The sequence below is a fragment of the Telopea speciosissima genome, chromosome 9, assembly GCF_018873765.1.
Source record: "Telopea speciosissima isolate NSW1024214 ecotype Mountain lineage chromosome 9, Tspe_v1, whole genome shotgun sequence".
NCBI classification, from domain to species: domain Eukaryota; kingdom Viridiplantae; phylum Streptophyta; class Magnoliopsida; order Proteales; family Proteaceae; genus Telopea; species Telopea speciosissima.
In genome coordinates, this window is record NC_057924.1 from 5,469,729 (window position 1) to 5,489,440 (window position 19,712).

Below are 19,712 nucleotides of genomic sequence, written 5' to 3' on the forward strand. Positions count from 1 at the left end.
TCCTAAAAGATTAACCAATTTTTGGGACCACGAAATGACGGATATGCACAACATATACCTGATGTGGACAACGATATTTACTGATGAATGCATGGGCAGTCGGTCTCATTACGGTTAATCCACCGACCACCAGCCATTTTAAAAGGGTTAGGTTGAGGCATAAGCTGCCGACCTGATGTGCTAACCCCACACTAAGCCTGACCCAAACCTGCTCAGTCGACCGACCAGTTGTTCACATAAGTCTAAAGTCTAAATTGAATAAAATAATTAAAAGATATGGTTTCCCACGCCGACAATGTGGGGTAATCTTTTCAATAATATGCACATATGATCAGAAAGGAGAGAGAGAGTAACATGGTTAGGACTTAGGATAGATGAGGGTGTAAGATAGCATCTCCACACTACCGATAGAAGATCTTTTTCTGAGGGTTTTCCACAGTGACAGTGTGGGGGAAATCTCCTACCCTACATCAATCATAATGTTGAAAATGATTTTATCTTGATGGGCTGATGTTCTCTGTGTCACAGCATAGCCTGCATCAAGACACATGGGTTTGCCATTCAGGGGTAGGGTGATCATTTTGCCTACCCCATGTGTCTAGGCGCAACCTACGCCGCCAACACAAAAAACATTTGGCCTATTTTGTAGGGCACTCACACGATCAGAGGGAAGAATATGAGAGGACATAAAACTACAAAACCCACATGGGTCAGAAAATGAGAGGACATAAGAAAGCATTCCTACATTGTTTTTTTTTTTATTTTTTTGATGAAAGAGAGAAATATTTATATTAAGAAGTAAAAGATGTACAACTATCGTCTAGCCAAGTTACATTAGTAAGAAAAGTTTGTTGAGCTAGGGATTTAAGCCAAGAAAAGAGAGAGAGGTCAGGTATATGTTTAAACAAGATGCCTGATGAACGATCCAAAATCTGCAAAAAATATTCTAGAACTTCTAACGGTCAACGAGAAAGGGATGGAGTTGGAAGAAGTCCAGGTAGCACCTTGTTAGAGTACCAAACTTCTTTCAGCTTCAAATCTCTCGATTTAGCCAGATCAAAACCATTGAGAATAGCTAACAATTTTGGTTCCAACTCATGTTGACTTTTAACTCTTCTTGCATTTGACAAAATGAAATTCCCATCTAACAAGATGCCAAGAGTCCATCCAGAACAGTCTATGTCCGTGGGATCAAGCCCTACGCAAACCAAAACAGGAAAGTCCAAAGTAGGTAAATGAAGCTTAAAATGATCACTTATATCCTGATTATTAGACAATACAACATTCCTACATTGTTGGTAAAAAAAATACTTTTGCCAATAATCAAAGATAAGGCTTATTTGTTGTTAGTTTATATTCTAAATTGTATGCAGCCGTCCAATTCTAAGTGTGCTCAGTAGTTGTGGAAGTGGTAGAAGGATATCTTATGCACAAAGGGTTGTGACCATCTTTATCAGTGTTGGCCAATATTGATATGGATCGGTCAAAAATATTAATAAAATAGTAAAAATCACTACAAATCAGTCAAAATCCCCAAAATACTGGTCAGAAAACCCCCCAAAATAACAAGCATCGAATCGAATTGGTCAATCCAACCAAGTTGACCGATCCAAGAATACTTTGTCGGATCGATCAAATCTCGATCGATACCAATCCAATCTGATGCCAGATTACGAACCATGTTTGGAATCGGGCCACATCAGGTTGTTACCAGACGTTAATTTGATCCACTTTTTTGCCGATATTGATATCGATATCATATCATTATCAGTCTCTGTACAATATCGATACGAATCGACCGAAATCCCATGATACCAAAATTTAGAACCATGATTGTGACATTTGAGATTTAAAATTCCCAATCAACCCCTTAAAGCATGGGTGAACAACAAGAAACCTATGGTGAGCACTTGGATATGTGAAGTATATTCGTTATAACATAAGAGTCTGTTTTTTGATAAACTTGATTATAATATGTCAGTTTCTATATTAATAAATGCCTTTTCAACTTTAAACGTTTAAAGTGGGGTCATGGGCTGGGGTCAGATTACAAGGATTTGCTAAATGAGATTTGTCGTCACGCTTTGTTTAGTAGAGACTAGAGACAGAGTTGGAGATTCTTGATGCTTATCTAACGAGGCCACAAGGGAAGTTAAATATAAACGACAATTGTACTTAAGGCCCACAGTGAGACACCTCAAGCAATTGCATCACAGCAATTTAGACCATAGTTTCCTATCCTATTTACGTGATTAGCAATACGCCAAATAATTTGTAAACATTAAGGCTCCCTTTGTTAGACTTGGGGGAGGGGAATCGTTGTTCTCTCCAATTCGCTGTCCCCTCCAATTCCTCCAAATCCTCATATGGGGGTGGAAATGATCATCCAACCCCTTGCCCGAAAACACTATCCAAGGTGGGGTTCACTCCCCCCCTATTGGACGAATTGGAGGTGATAATTATTCTAGGGGAGGATCATATGTCAATTGGTTCAGTGTCGATTATTCGGTTCAATTTAAGAAACAAAATGTAGAAATCAAAACCGAATCGATAATAGGAATACATTTTTAGAACCGAATCGAATTGATTCGATTCGATTCGATTTTGTATTTAGCTTCGTAGTGGATTTTAATTTGGTCTCATATTGGATTTAGCTCAAATTTTAAATGTTTGGGTCATCTTTTTTACATTTTCACCAATAAAATAACATTTATTTGATAGGATCATAGTGCATCAAACTGTTCCCAAACACTAAAATGGAAAAGAAGTTATCATTAACATTTGATTCAAAAAATATTATTTTACATGGTTTGATTTGGTTCGGTTTAACAGTTTTAGGCATGAATCAAAACCGACCGAACCTAGAAAAGATTCCAATTGTGGAAACCAAAACTGAACCACTTTGCTTCGGTTTGATTTTAAACGTCGGATTTGAGTTTAGGTTTTCATCTTCAGTTCTAAATTGACACCCTTAGGAGGATGAGGTGGGAATACACTTTAGTGAGTTGGGGAATAAAGATGGGATTTTTTACTTTTCTCAAGAATAGTAACCAAAATCATTCGTTGTGGAACTTTAGATAAGATAGGGGTGGGATTTTCAGGTGTCATGTCAGCAGACATAGCATTTAATATTGCTCCCTGAGCATTTATTAATTCACCTTCCCAGGTTAAAACAAACAAAATTGGGGTGAGATTTTGACGTGCCACATCAACACTTTCCTACCCTACCTAAGTCCCTGCCAAACAAATGGAGCTTAAACAAAAAACTTATGGACCGAAGTTTCACTTCACCCATAAGAAATGAGGTCGATATCATGGGATTATATTAGGAAATGTAGATTTTATATTGCCATTACATAGTACTAATATTTGTTTCAGTTTCAATGGTTTTCTAAATGGTTCACCATCGGTTTAAACAGTTTGGTTCGATTTAAACCATTTAACTAAACGGTCTAAATTTTAAAACAAAACAAAACAAAACCATTTATTAAATGGTTTCACGGTTTCGGTGTAAATAGCTCGATCGGTTTTGGTATGATTTTTACAACGATCTCTTTCCTATAAAAGGGGGGGGGGGGGAATGCTACCTGACCATGTGGCCCAAATGGCTCTTACTCCTAAACACAAAAGTACGCAAAAGTACTGCACTGCCCCCATGGAAAAGTGAAATTCCCGCCCAAGACGATGCTTGCATGTGCACACGTGCAGGCTTTAGAGGCCCAGACAACGATCTCTTTCCCATATAAAAATTATTGTGAGGGAACGTAGAGTACCCTAACGACTTAGAGAACCCTTGCTCTAAAATCTTTTGAGGAAAAAGAACCCTGCAAGGCAGCTTGGCTCGTGTGCCCAAACACAAAGGGGTGCAAAATGACTGCCCTAACCCCATGAAAGGTAGAAATCCCAACCCGTTGATGTTTTCGTGCATGCTCCCATTGGCTCCCGCGCTAGTGCCGGGGCCACACTGCCTTTCAGAGAACCCTCTCCCAATATTTGATTTCTTAATATTAGGGATAAAAATCTGATATATTTAATTAAAGAGAGATAGTTTTCTGAGCATGATAGAACCAATGGATTGTAGCAAAATGGTATCCACCATAAGAGGGCAAAAATGTCATTTCATGTGAAGAAAGAGAGATAGTTTCATAAGTGCAAGCATGCCCTACCCTAGCGGCTCAAAGAACCTTTCATTTTAAAGGTAAAAGGTTTTTTTCCATGGGTGCAACAAAAATACACCAATCAAAGCTCGTAAATGTTTTACCTCTTTATAGTAACATCTACCCCTCTAGTGACCAAGTTGATAATACATCACTATTCTCAATCCCCTATGGACATCATTTGAACACCATGATCAAGAATGAGTGTGGGAAACATTTTCATCAAAAAGTTGCGACATGTGCGTTCAATGAGTGAATTTAATCCCACATCGAATGTATGAGCGTGATGTGTGTTGTGTACATCCACCCTTCCTCGGTCTTAAAAGTCCTTCCTTTGAGATCCTTTTGTAAGGAAAGGATAACCACGTAAAACACATGATAAAAAACTGTAAGGATGCTTCCATAAAAAAAAAAACAAAAACAAAAAAAAAACTGTAAGGATGCAAGTGGAAATGTGGGGCTTAACTTGAAAGTCTAAACTTTTGAGATTTGGAATTGAAGCCTAAACTGCTTCGTGTTGTGCAAAGCCCACAAATTTATAAATCAGAATTGGATTGAGTGAATACATGGATACGCGAATCTAGGATTTGGTCAAGCAGTTGACACTACTCTCTTTGGAGGATTCTCAACGACTTGATCAATTAATCAAGTCTCCTTAATGGCATTTAAGTCACATAATTACTATGTATTAATTTTATTACTTTTAGGGACATCAGTCTTGGACTAAGGGTTGGGAGTTGGGACCACTGGTCGTAATGGTGTTTGGGGTATGTTGGTTTCGAATTTCAAGACCCTTCCGCCCCTATTGTTTATTGTAAGTTAGGTCATTTTTTCATATATATATATGGGAAGTAGTTTTCTGTCCGGGAGTGTGGCCTACGCCAGCACTCCCATGTGTCTATCTCTCTCCTCCTAAAAACAAGGGGGCAAAAGTGTCTTTTCATATGGGGAGGAGAGAGATAGACTCATGGGAGTGCTGGCGTAGGCCACACTCCCAGACAGAGAACTTTCTCCCTACATATATATAGGGAATCAGTTTTTTGTACGAGAGTGTGGCCTACGCCAGCACTCCCATGTGTCTATCTCTCTCCTCCTTAAAACAAGGGGGCATAAGTGTCTTTTCACATGGGGAGGAGAGAGATAGACTCATGGGAGTGCTGGCGTAGGCCACACTCCCAGACAGATAACTTTTTCCCATATATATATAAAGAGGGAAAGTTTTATGTGCAGGAGTGTGGCCTATGTCAGCACTCCCATGAGTCTATTTCTTTCCACCCCATTTGAAAAGACATCTCTACCCCCTTGTTTTGAGGAGAGAGATAGAAATATGGGACTATGGGAGTGTTGGGGTGGGCCACACTTCCGGACAGAAAACTACTTCACATCTATAAAATATTGAAAATAATGATTTTTATCAATATTTTTTCCTTCGATTTTTATCTGTTTTGATCGGTCCATTCAGTCAGTCCAATTTGATTTTGGTTTCTACTGTTCCATAAAACTAAAATTGAAATCAAATCAATAAGGGCTCATTCAACCCAATTCGAGTTGAATTGCTCGTTTTTTTCAATCTAATCCATTCGTACAGGAAATTGATATCCCTATACCCTTCACAGCCGTTCAGATAGAACATTCCCACAGAATAGATTTCATCTGAAGAGCTGTGAGTTGTTCATGTACGCGCGTATGTGAACATTCCCTGCACTCAACATATGGATAAGGGTGTCAATCCGGTACGGTACTGGTATTCGGTACGGCACAAAAGTCTTATACCCCATACCAGTCCCGTACCATACCATACCGGATAAATGGTGAATTTTCCATACCGATACCGTACTGACTCGGTAAGGTTTTTATGCGATACCATATTTGCTATGGTATTCGATATTGTACCTATATATGCTATTCAATATGTTATATTTTATATATAAATTAATAAAATTAGGGAATATGAAATAGATTATATTTAATATGTTATATTGTATATATAAATTATTATATGGGAGAAAGATCTCTGTCGGAGAGTGTGGCCTATGCCAACACTCCCATGAGTTTATCTCTCTCATTTCCATTTGAAAAGACACATCTACCCCCTTATTTTGAGGAGGAGATAGATAGACACATGGGAGTACTGGCATAGGCCACACTCCTGGACAGAAAACTACTTCCCTTATTATATATATAAAATACATATATACTTGTATATATAGACATACAATTATATGTATATAGCTTTTAATTTGGTACAGCCGGTATTGGGTAAAACTGTATAGTATTAGTATGTACCAACGGTTTTAACCTTCATACCGATACCAGATTTCTATGCCGGTACCATATCAAATTGTATTCGATATGATAAAACAGTATGGTTTCGGTTCCGGTATACGGTTTGGGTACTGGATTGACACCCTTTTGATATGGATCTTCTGTTTTGCGAAATAATACTATGCCTCCTCAGTCCTCCCTAGTCCCTCCCTCCTGCACTCTTATTCTTTCTGTTTTTTGGCAAATTTTTTTTTGTTTTTTTCACGACCGTGCAAATGAATGATCATGCAATAGGCTATCTAATGGGAACAATCGGTTGGTCGAAATGACCAAAGCCCCTTATTAGAAGCATCCATACGTGGGAGATTCTATTCCACGCGTGCAGCGTGCCAGACGCCGATCCCCTACATTTGCATACCACACAAAGACATTCAAATGACGTCACCACGGTCTCTGACGCGCGTTGAGCATTTGAGCTACAAGCTCAGACTTTACAGTGAAGAAGTGTGGAAGTCCACCACTTCCCGTGAAAGATAGTGGTAAACCTGTATATTCAGACATAGCTAAGGGCATAATAGGATCGAACTGTTATTTGCTTTTTCTTTCTCTGTCTTCTTCCCTCTCTTTTCTTACACTCCCACCGGCACACCTTCACAGACAGACAGGGGGCCCTAAAGTTTGGAAGCTTAGGTGGGAGACTCCGGAGGAGCCGAGAGGTGAATTACGTCTCTTTCCAAGACCGTCTGGTATACTGATCTCTTCCCTCTCTTTATCTTTCTCTTTGGATTCGTTCTTCTTCTCTTTGTACTTAGTCCCTATGGTGATTTTCACTCTATTCTTGGATTCTGAGCTTTCCTTTTCGTTTTTTTTGAGTTTTGCAGAGCTTCGTTTCGTTTAACGAAGCTAAACGAAGCTCAGAGAAGGTAATATGACGAGAATGTTTCTAAATATGGCCCCTACGAAGCTTCGTGCCTTGTCTTCTAATTGGTGGGATGAGATCAACGAGTCTACTCGCTGGCAGGATGGAATCTTCTTCTCTCTCTGCGCTACTTATGCCCTCGTCTCCGCCGTTGCTCTGGTCTGCTTGCTTATCTCTCTTTCTCTCTCCCTCTATGGCCGATTTGATTGAATTAGTTTTGGTTTGTGATGAAGGTTCGATCCTCTTTTTGTACTGTTTCTGTGATCGGGGATTGTTGGCTGTTGCATACAGTGTAATTGTTTGGAGGAATTTTTTGCTGATCATCATTTTCAGCTTTCTTTTGTCGAAAATGAGATTCCGGACTTCCGGTTCTGGATTTTGTACATGACATGGAAGTTAGATTAGGAATAATGTGGTTGTTAAAGTTCGAATCTTTTTCTTCTGATGCTTCAAGTCCTTGACTGCTGGAATAGTGGAGCTTTTTGGGTTTCTAGTTATATTTGAGTGGTTGCCACTGGTTACCCTGGCTTTCTCACGATCTTGTCTTTTTTTTTGTTGCTAATGTTTTGCAGATTCAATTAATTAGGATTGAACTGCGAGTGCCGGAGTATGGTTGGACTACACAGAAGGTTTTTCATCTTATGAACTTCATTGTAAACGGAGGTGACTTTAAATGCCTTGATCGTCGTTGTATCAGTTTGAAATTTATTTCTTTCCCCTAATTCTGTGTTTACATATTGCAGTGCGTGCACTTGTTTTTGGATTTCACAAGCAAGTGTTTGTTTTATCCCCAAAGGTTAGTTTATTCTTTTAGATGTTATTTTTCTCATTTGTAGTTTACTGTGTTTTCCCCGTCATTTTGATTGATTCAACACATTTCAAAGACTTCTACATTTTTACTGCATTCTATTTTGGGTTCTCTTTTGGGCAATGAGTCCTTGATTCAATTAAAAAATCAGTCTAAGCCCAACATACCTTGTTTGAGATGCCACATTTTACGCTCAAGACAAGATATGCAGACAGAGGTGTAAAACAGCATGCTCTATTAGTCAATTCCACCATTGATGAATGAGGAGTTCTATAGGAGGAAGAAGAGAGAAAATCACTAGAGCAATCAAGAGTATGTGCTCTGAAATACCATAGGAAGGTCAAAACCCAAAAGACAAAGAAACATATGTTTATCTCAGTAATTTTGCCTTATCAAAAAAAATGATTAGATTGTATGCATAAACATGGCATCGAATTTCAGACTATGATGTAACTGCAGTTTAAGTAATTGTGGCCTATGGTCAGTCAGGCTCATTTTAGAATTATGTCGACTATCACAAGTATAGTATTTTCTATTAATAAATGAAGTTTAGATGAGCAACTTATCATTGTAGTTAATTGTTTTCGTTTGCCAAAATAATTAAGCGTTGACTAGAAAATGCTTAGGTGACAAAAAATAAATAATAGGCGAAAGTTTCTATGGACAAGTAGACTAGCACACATAGGTGTAGCTCTTGAAGAGGAGTATGGTTCAGCCATGTGGATGGCTGATATGGGCAATTTGGCATAGACAAACACACCTAGAGTTGGCTATTTGTAAAATGCCATGGCCCGTATCAACTTATGACTCACCATCAGCGGATTGTTTCTCCCCTTGTATTTCAACCATCAAAGCAGGGAGGGCTGGTGTGGCAAATCTAACCATTGGATAACTAGGGGGTCATATATAAATGAAATTTTGATTTTTCACCATGTATTGAACTTTTCCCCTGGCATTCTTATCTTGACCAAATTTGACCTATTGACTGCCACATGATTTAGTGTTTTTGGGCTGAAACTAAACAAATGAATCGAGGGTGATGCATACAACATGTCCCCAAAATCTGAGCACTAACTAAGCCACCATGTGGTAGGAAAAAAAAAAGCAACCAATGATGTCGTCATAAAGATATTACCCACTAGACATGCTCATCTATTTTATCTCTTCCACAGCAAGTGTGGATTCAATTTTTATTTGTTAGTGCTTTGCTGAGTCCAGCATCTAGTGTCCATGTTGGATTTTGATACCTGCACCCATATCAATGTGACATATATATCTGTACATAGTCTTTTGATATATTTTTTTTGTTAATTTATTAGATACTCTAAAGTTATTGGTTAAAGTGGCTCATAATTTATAGTTATTAATAATTGGTTGAATTTGGAACAACACCTTCTGAAGTTAATTATATTGAGCTTGAATGCATGATCCACAAAAATGGTCATAATTTCAAATAATGTCAGATGAAAATTTTCATTTGAGCATAATGTGTCCATAGTTAAATGTGTTGGTAATGAAAGTGTTGTTGTTCCGTACTCAGAGTATGATGTATGCCTGACTCAGCTGATTTTTTTGCCATTAACTTACGTTGGAAAACGCAGATTTCACAATGTGGTGTTTTTCATTCCTGGCCATTAATAAGGGCCATTGATTTCCAGCTATTGCCAATCAAATGGAACTGGCTATGAAATAATCTGACTTTTATTGAATATTGATCAAATTACTACATATGTTGAATTTTAGTGGCTTAATGGAGAATGTTGTTTTGTGTTAAGTAGCATTTATAGTCCCAAGACCTCTTGTATTGATGAGGGATAGTTGTTTCTTGGAGCAGGTCATCACTTCTGTGTTGTTGGATCTTCCCGGTCTTTTGTTCTTCTCAACATACACCCTACTTGTCCTATTTTGGGCAGAGATTTATCATCAGGCAAGTGGAAATACTTTAGATTCTTATTTACATTTGAGCTGATAGCCTTTTGCTATCACACAGGGATCAAACCTCTCAAGTAAGGTTCTAAGTCGGTTCCACTATGAATTTTGCTCCCCATGAGACGAGAAGAGTATTTAGTGAAAGATTACAGAAATCCAAGGAATCTTGTAAGAACCAAGGGTGTCTGGAACCAACAAAAATGTTGCAATAAGCACTAATACACATAGGAACCATAAGATAAGAAATTAAACCACCAATAGTGGTTTAAGAACCTTCCTACACGCATAGTTCAAGACCTTGCGAGATCTCGCCGAGTTTCTCGGTTTTTGGAAAAGCCGAGACGAGACTGCCTGCGAGTCTCAAAAGTGCAATATCTCGGCGATCTCGGTTTCGACCCATTTTTTTTAACCCACCTACCACCTAAATACCTTACCTAACTCGACAAAACTCAACATATCTCGGCGAGATCTCGGGTCCAGATCTCGGGTTAACCCAAAGTTGAGGCTTCGAGTTGGAAAAAAAAAAATGCACCAACTCGGCGAGATCTCGACTCGTCTCGGTTTTTCCAAGAGCCGAGTTGGTACCGAGACCCGAGTTTTAGTACCTTGCCTACACGAAATCACGTTCTATTGTGCATGTAGGATAATTACTTTCAAACTAAACATGGTAATAGTTCCATAGCCCATAATATATCCGTTTCAATTGATATTATGTACAAATACCTAATTTCTTCCTTATATTTTGGGACTCTCCCTCACTTTTGTGTTTTCTTTCATAACATTGATTTTATAAGAAATCTAGAAAATCATAATTTGTTTTATAATATACTATAGCAGTATAGCTCATGTGATGATAGGCACGTAGATTGCATAGTTTATCAAAGAAATGGAAATATTTTTGTGCTTTTGTTAATTTGTCATAAAAATATATTGCACCAATGCAAATGGTGCTGAATATGCTCTTAAAATCTCCCCATGATTTTATTTGTTTTGCTATAATTTTTAATGCATCATCTATCAAACATTAATATTTTATGGAATTAAATAGTTTTTCTTCAGAAAAATTACCCGGAGCCGTCCACTTTGTGGGCAGGCCTAGTCAGATCTGATGTGAAGCATTCTTATGTCTGATGTATAGATGTATATTTTTTCCTATCTCCCCTTTTTCTTAGCCCTTATGTGGCATTTTTTAAAAATATTTTCATAAAAAAACACTGCAGTAAATAAAATAATCGAATACCATGAATTTGTAAACTGGACCAACCTTTACCTCATTTTAAAATTACAGCCAGTCATACACATCCCAGTTTTTATTTGCAAGTTGGTTTTCTCTTCCACCCGTTATCACCCATTTTTCCAGAAATAATTAATATAAACTGTAGTTCATGAGAAAGTACAGTAATAATTGTTGGCATTTATGTTTTTGCATTATAATGCCATCAATCGAGATTATAAGTAAACAAAACAAAAAAAAACAGGATTTATGAAATTGCAGCATTTTCTTTAAAAGAAGGGATGCTGGGACCTCAAATTTCTAATAGTATCTTCAAGTGATAATATTACTACATTGGTGCTTTTTTTTTGGTTAAAACTGATAATGTATATAATATTCATTAGAAGTGGTGCTTTATTTACATATGGACACTGTAACATCCTGTTCAAAGTTAGTGAAAGGATGCAACTTAGAAGCTGAATTTAATTTGTTTGCCTTTTTGAGCTAAGGCCTCACTCTAGCGGAAAACTGTAAATATTCAATCTTGTACTGGTCATGTGCTTTATCAATGGAGCACAGACCTGAACAAGTTCGTGTATGATGTGTAACTGCACTAGCGGGAATAAGGGGGAAGATTCATATTTTGTCAAACATTATGTTAACATACAAAATTTTTTACCTCTTTCATTCCCAATCATTAACAGGCCAGAAGTCTTCCAACAGATAAGCTCAGGGTCATATACGTTGTAGTTAATGTTGGAATATACATTATACAGGTATGTTTTTGTCTCTTACAAAATTACCTTCTTCTGTTCCACGTACAAGATACTGTATTTTCACTTCCAGGTTGATTTGATTGCCAATCTGTTATTTTATCTGTTGCATTCTAGTTGGCCTCTACTGTTTTTCCGTCCCATTGAGCACCTTGTAGTATTTGCATGTCCTTGTTTTATTGTTCTATATGCTGGCATTTAGTCTAAGATCTCTGCTTCTTGTTTTTTTTTGGTTGAGAGGGGTGGGGGTGAAGGTTCATATGAAATTGATTATATTCATTTGATTATTGGAGTTGGAGGGGGAACTCAATCTTGGGTCTTGGCTACAAGAAGCCAAAGACCTTACCAGCTGAGCTAGCTGGCACCTTCTAAGATATCCGATTTTGTTGCTAGTTGGTCGTGCTTGTTGTATACTTTGTTATTTGCACAATCTCTGTGGGTTATTACAATTACAAATTTATATTCTCAAGGGGATTATTCAGTTACATGAATTCACTATTTAAACCTCGACAGTGCTTTAGGCATTTTGACGCTTCTATTATTTGGTATTTCTTCTGTATAATCTTAGACCATTTTTTTTTAATCAGGTTTGTATTTGGATATACATGTGGATCAATGACAACAGCGTTGTGGAAACTATTGGCAAGATATTTATTGCAGGTTTATCATCGGAACTTGTATCCTTGTCATTTTACAGTCAAAGAGGTCTCATGATGATACCTGAGACTCTTCCCCGAATATTTCTATGTAATATCTACACTTGTTGATGTGCAATTTTTTGTTCATTTTCTTTCCAGTTGTATCATTTACTGCAGCACTCGGTTTCCTTTTTTATGGAGGAAGGTGAGTTTTTTCAACTTGAAAAGCATCTATAATAAATCTAGATTCTTGTTAAATGTATCCATTGTCAGTTTAGATGCTTTGGTATCTAATGGAGTTAATGTTCTACTTGCAGGCTATTTTTCATGCTGAGGCGCTTCCCTATTGAATCTAAAGGGCGAAGAAAAAAGCTTCATGAGGTGTGTACTTTTATGTTATCAGTTCAACAATCTGATTCGTTAGATTTGGTGCTAGAATAATGGTCACAAATCTTGTTACAGGGTAATGTTTTAGGGGAAAAAAAAAACTATTTTGCTTATACTGCATTAGATTGGGGAAAATCTTGGGTTAGCAAATAATACCTTTAAAATTTAAGTATATTGAGAAATGACATTCACACAATTTTAGCATGAAAGGAACTAAATCCTCATTATTAGGGAAATTACTACTAAGTCAGCTCGTGAGAATTAATACCTCTATTTGGTTAATCCGATAAAATTCTGATCTTGCAATGAGTTGAACCCGCAAATCATATAGCTTACCAGTATTATCGTAGATATTTTAATGACATTCATGATCAGAATTCACCATCTAGAACAAGACTTCATTGAACCGGCCATAGTGCATGAGGCTCCTGCCTCTGTGGGGTCTTTGGGGGGGGGGGTCATAATGTATGCAACCTTAACCCTGCTTCGCAGAGAGGCTGTTTCCAGATTCGAACCCGCAACTACTAGGTCGCAATGGATAAACCTTACCATTGCGCTGAGGTCCGCCCTCTGAGCCTCTGAATTTTTAATGGAGAATAAAAAGTGAAGAACCAAAATTGAATGATTCACTTTCCATAGCAAACGTCTGCAAGAGATGAGTGGAAATATTATGTTAAAGGCAAAAGTGTCTCTGATTGGGCACGCACACTACCAAAAAGTTTTCTGGACAGGCATTGCTAGTTTTGCCACATACAAGGGTGATTTGATGATTTGGACCATTTAGTTATGTAGGGAATGGTCTGAATTGGCCGCATGTAAAATTTTAGACGCAAATTTTATCATTTAACCTCCCTTGTGATGGCATACTCTCTCATCTATGTCCATACATCCCCTCGGTACTCCATGCATCCTCTTGGTAATCCTGAATTTTTTACTACTTTATTTTGTCACATGTCAAACTCTGTTTGGTCTGAAACTTGACATGAGAAAGGGGTCCTTAGGATATACCAATTTTTGAAATTTCATCTCCATCGGCATCTGATGTTGTCATGTGGCAAAAATAGCTGCCCATCTACAATAGCGTTTGTTGGTGCCCTTCCAAAAAAACTTGAGCCTGATTGAAGTATATATTTTAAAAGAATAAGAAGATACACTTATGACCAACGGTCTAACCTGTCTCCGACATGGGGGTTCTAGATAACTCGGTCTAAACTTTCCATTCGTGTTTTACATTTTATCAGCCAAGGATGGATAGCAAAGTTGACATTCACTTTGCTTCCTAGCTAAGTAAACTATCAATTTTGAGGCTCTAATGTGGTGTGTTTATTGCAGGTTGGATCAGTTACAGCAATATGTTTCATCTGCTTTCTCATCAGATGCTGTGTGGTGAGTACATGGTTTCAGGAAATACTATTTGTTAAATACTTTGTGGAAAACCTACTTATTATGCTTAAAAGAATCAGCTTAGTTACTTATGCAACAGTACTTCCGGATCATAGACCTTAGAAAAAGTGCTTATAGTGCCTGTGTCATGCATCTGGTGGCCCTAATAGAAGCTTCCGAGGATCACCTTTCAGTGAGACATCTAGGAGATCTGGAGGGTGAAAGGCTGATAAGACAATCTAAATCATCTGATCTGTCGTTGGACTTGGGAAATAGTCGGGAAGCAATTCTGAGGAGGAGAGAGTTATCTTTGTTATATCTCAGTTCCAATCCTCTTGGATGCAAATGAAACAAAACCTTAATGACAAACCTGAAACTTTTATGCAGTAGCTTTGTCCCTTTTGCAATACCAAGATCACACCTGATACTATGGGATTTTGGCTAAGCAGAAAAGTGTCTGACCATGAACCCTCACTTCATCACAGCATGTCAACTTTTGACCTGGCAGTTCCACTTAGTGAAACATAGGATACATCACATTCCAAATTCCAACTTGGATTTTCATGTTTGCATCGTGATTAAACTGCATGCCAAGTCATATTCGCAAAAATGAATTAAGTCCAGAAATTACCAGCTTATCGTTTGGTGGAGTTAATTACTTGGAGACCTGTGTTATTGATAATGAATTAAACAGAAATTTATTTATCAAAATTTTTTTTTAAAAATGATGCACTTCCTGTTCTTATTAAAAAATTCCATCATCATGATCCAAAGTTAAGGTGAGTCATGGAAATTGGCTGAAGTTGCAGTGTGTGTGTGTGAGAAAGAGAGAGAGAGATGGGACCAATATTTTGTTTTCTGTTGTGAACCCTCTGTTAGAAATTCTTTGGGTTTTGTGAAACCCTAATCTATCTCCATACAGTGAACTAGAACAAGATTGAAAGAACGAGAAAAACAATGTGTACCTTGCACCCACGTATGTTGGAGAAGAACAATATAGAATAATCCCCTTTATGTCGCCATCCTTCGCGAATGAAGCCTTGATCAGGATCTTCTCTAGTATCCTTGTCTCACACACACCTCTCACATTCTTGGTGGGAAGAACAGAGAACGAGATCAAGTGACTGCAGGGACCTCAACCTTGTATTTGTAATAAATACAAACCCTAATCCAATCCACCCCCGCAATGGAAAAGACTAGTATACTCCATTAACCTTAAAGTAGTCCTAAGCCGGGTTTTTTGCCCATGGATCCCACCAATAGATTAGGGTATAATTAATTAATCCCAATATATTATGGAAATATCTTACACCCTCAACTTTTCAGTGTTTTAAAATGGGGGAATAAATGGAAACAGTAAGTAGCTTTCACACCTGTTCAGGGAAATCTTCTGTATGATTATTCAATACTTGAGCACATTAATTTATTATGATCTACTAGGAGCACGGGTGGAATTAGTTGAGGGATTCAGTAGCACTGTAGCAGTCAAGAAAGGAAAATATGAAATGTCGATTCCGGGATTGATCTCTCTGTTTGCTTCTTTTGGCTAAATTGATGGTGTGGTTCATGCATCTGGAAAGAATCAAAGTTCTTAAATTTGCTAGAACCACATCTTAAAGGCTCCAGATTTGACAGAATAAAGAAAATTGGAAATTTTGACAAGGATCTGGAATTGATGCAGTTTCAGGAAAACCAGATTATTCAGGTAATTACCAAACAGTCCTTAGACCATGTACTTATGAGTTAAATATTTTGAAAATGTTAAGAAGAGGAGAATGGTCAACAGGGACTAGAAAAGAAGACTTGTAACTGAACAATGACAAGCCGAGCTGTACTATAAGTCTAGAAAAGTCGTCCAGTCCTTGGAGATAGAACCAACCAAGAAAAATATTATCTTAATGCAGTTTAGAGTGAAACGAAGGAAAGTTTAGAACAGAGCAGGTTGTATAGCAGGCGTAAATATGGAATTGAGAATTGAAGACCAACTTCAAAACTTTAAGAGAACTAGATAACAGGAGAGGGTATCAAATTTGAAGGCAAACTATCGTCTAACAAGAGAGAGATTATCTAAGTAACCTGAAATAAAGTAAGAAAACAGGGGTTCCACCCAGTATAGAAGTAAGAAGAGAATAAGGATAAAAGATGAGAGTTATGGAGAGGTATCACCAGGTTGCAGTAGAAGTTGAGAACCAGAACTAAAAGAAAAAGTAGAGGAGGAAGCCATCAGCCAGAAAAGAAGCCTTCCAATTCACCACGTACGCACAAGATTGCAGTACCAAATCACTTTGAAAAGCTCAATTTCTATTAATCACTCGTGTCTGGTCAATGGGGGTTATTACATATATATCGGTGCAACTTCTTGTCACCAAAGTGAACTAAGAAATTGTAACCTTTTAATTGCCCCTTGTCTTATTCCTAGAAGTTATTAATGCAGTATTTGATGCAGGGGTGAAAAAGGGTTTTCACTTTTCAAAAAGTTGAAAGTTATTTAAAGTAGTTTTTAATACAGTGTTTATATGAAACGATAGGATTTACCCTCATTAAAAAAAAAGTATGTTATCTTAAAAGGGCAAAAATGATAGGTTCACCACATTGATTACAATAAGATTTCCCCTACATATATAAAGATCTTTTGAAATGCCTAACTAGACTGACAATTGGATTCTTCATCACTCTTAGAGTCCTAATAAAGTAAACAAACTTAAATCCGGACTCCATTCTAAAATCTTGATCTAATTCAAACTCCTTTAACATTGCAAACTAAGACTCTTACTGCAACTAATCTTGTACTCAGATCACACCCTAACTTATGGCTTATAATTAAGGTCCAGGACTACAAAGAACCCATAAACAAGTGGTCTAAGGTGCAGAACCCATTCATAGCCCAAAAAATAGTGTCCGTGGGCCCAGTCGGGGCAGTCTTGACTATACCAAGGGGATGTAATTCCAGTTTTTTGGCGGGCTTGAGCCTTTAGATAGAAGAAAATCTGTTGGATGGGATTCTGTGATTTACTTTTATTTTCTTTTTCTAAAGCAAACAAAAAGATTATGTTAGATAGTAGGTTAGATGATAGAAATATGTGCATCCGTGTTTCCAGATCCCTCAACAAGAAAGCATGGGGCTGCCCTGGGTTGGAATTGTTATAAATATAATCCCTGCTTCCCTACCTAGGGAACCCCACTCAAGAATCTGTACCATGAGGATTTGCATGATAAAATCAGTTATTTTGTACTGGTGCTGATCTGGTTAAGTATAAGGAGTACGTCATTGTTGCGTTTGAATATAGCATCAACACTATGCGTTCCACTGTTTCTTGGAGTTTAACAATCTCTGAGGCATCTTTTGTGCATATGTTTTTTCTGTTATTGCCTTACATTGTTCAATGTATCCACCTTTAGTTGATTGTAAACCCCATTGTTCTCCTATTTCTGTTCCATGCTTTTTCCCCCCATTTCCTTGCAGTGGAAATCTATTGTTAGGCTGCAAGGAATTGGATGCATGCTCCGACACTGGTATTAATTCAGGAGTCATGAATTGCAGGTAGCATTATCCGCTTTTGACTCAGATGCATCTCTTTACGTGTTGGATCATCCGGTCTTGAACTTCATCTATTACATGGTAATGTTTGAAGGACATGCTGATATATTTACTTCAAATTTCATTCTTAAGTAGTATCCATGTTTTTCTTAGATTTTCTGAAGATTTTATTGCCAAAACAGCTGGTTGAGATCCTGCCATCAGCACTTGTTCTCTATATCCTGCGGAAGCTACCCCCCAAAAGGGTATCAGCACAGTACCACCCAATCCGTTAAGCTAGCATTATCTTCATCCTCGAAGGGTTTACTTATTTAGAACTCAAAAAGTTCTCGGATAAACAAGACAAGCGGACAAGAGGAGAAAATGAATGCAGATTGTGAAGCTGGTATGGCTCACAGCCATGGCAATTCTACTGCATGTTATATATATGATGCTCTTCCAAGCTCGCGGAAGAGATTTGTTTACCGGGTTGCAGGTCTTGGTTTTGGAAAGGGCACCAAGAGTGTTTGAGTATTTGATAATATCTATGTTTCATTTACTTGACAAATTGATGTGGAAATTTTTGCAGGGTGTTTGTAGTGGTTCTAGAGGGTCCCAACTTTCCATTTCTGTTTTCTGAAGAGTTCAGATTTAGCAAGGGACCTGCAAAAACAAAATTTGTAACATTGAAGTTCAACATTTATTTATCAATATTTTTTTTAGGTTTAGCTGATTGGATTTTATCAATTGAGTCATCCTAGAAATGAATTTGCCTCCATACCTGTGATTTCTGGGTGTTATTATTTTGCACATATTCTTTTAGGAATGCTCTGGAAAATTTTTTGAGCCAGAAATCTTTCTATTTTTTCTTTTGGATGTGTAAATTAAAAAGGGGTGCAACAACTTTCATCCAAGCATGCTTAACTGAGGGATTCGGTTCATCAATGCTGATATGTTCGCACCCTAATCTTGTCATTTCTTCCAATAAAAAATTTCATGAAGGCCTATCCGGATGGCTAAAAAATATTCAAGAGTACAATCATAAAGGCCTGTTTGATAGGTAAAATATATTCAACAGTATACATTTTGTACTCTTTTGAATATTTTTTAACTATCCAGACGGGCCTTTATGAAATTTTTTTGTAGAAAGAGGTGCTCAGGCTGGCCCAAACAATGCTTGGTTCTTTGTTCTTGAAGTTGGAACTAAGATCCTCTATTGTCGTTCGTCGCAGAGAGAGAGGAGTGAAGCTTACGAGCAGCTAAGATCTCTGTTGGCTTCACCGGCGTAGAGAGAGAAAGAGAGAGAGAGTTCTGGGGTAGTAGCTTTTAACCCAGGTTCAGACTTTACCTCATAGCAAGGGTTACCGTTGGATGTAGAGTAGGACATGTGTCAATCGCCCACCAGTACACTGGTATTGCACTGTCCCGATTTATTCCCAAGAACAAAAAAATGAATTGATATTAACAAACGGATTTCTGTTATGGGAGTGTGGCCTATGTTATGTTAGTACTCCCATGAGTCTATCTCTCTCCTCTTCATATGAAAACATATATTTGTCCTCTTATTTTGAGGAGGAGAAAGATAAATACATAAGATTGCTGACGTAGGCTACACTCCCAAACAGAGAATTACTTCCCTTCTGTTATTTAGAGAAACAGAAGTATTAGATGCAGGCCTGCACCTAAAAATCCTCAAAGCCCCCTAGTACACGCATCCATAGGT

At 37.7% G+C, this 19,712-nt stretch overlaps 1 protein-coding gene across 1 annotated transcript; it reads left to right on the forward strand.

The window, feature by feature from the left end:
- The first annotated feature begins 7,026 nt into the window (after positions 1-7,026).
- On the forward strand, positions 7,027-18,719 carry LOC122640877 (tobamovirus multiplication protein 1-like). Its single transcript, XM_043834146.1, has 12 exons — positions 7,027-7,168; positions 7,304-7,500; positions 7,914-8,004; positions 8,085-8,137; positions 9,984-10,076; positions 11,996-12,067; positions 12,652-12,724; positions 12,862-12,907; positions 13,020-13,083; positions 14,422-14,475; positions 18,014-18,091; positions 18,193-18,719. The coding sequence occupies exons 2-12, from the start codon at positions 7,351-7,353 to the stop codon at positions 18,283-18,285; spliced, it is 867 nt and encodes a 288-aa protein (XP_043690081.1). The 5' UTR covers positions 7,027-7,168; positions 7,304-7,350; the 3' UTR covers positions 18,286-18,719.
- The last annotated feature ends 993 nt before the right edge of the window (positions 18,720-19,712 follow it).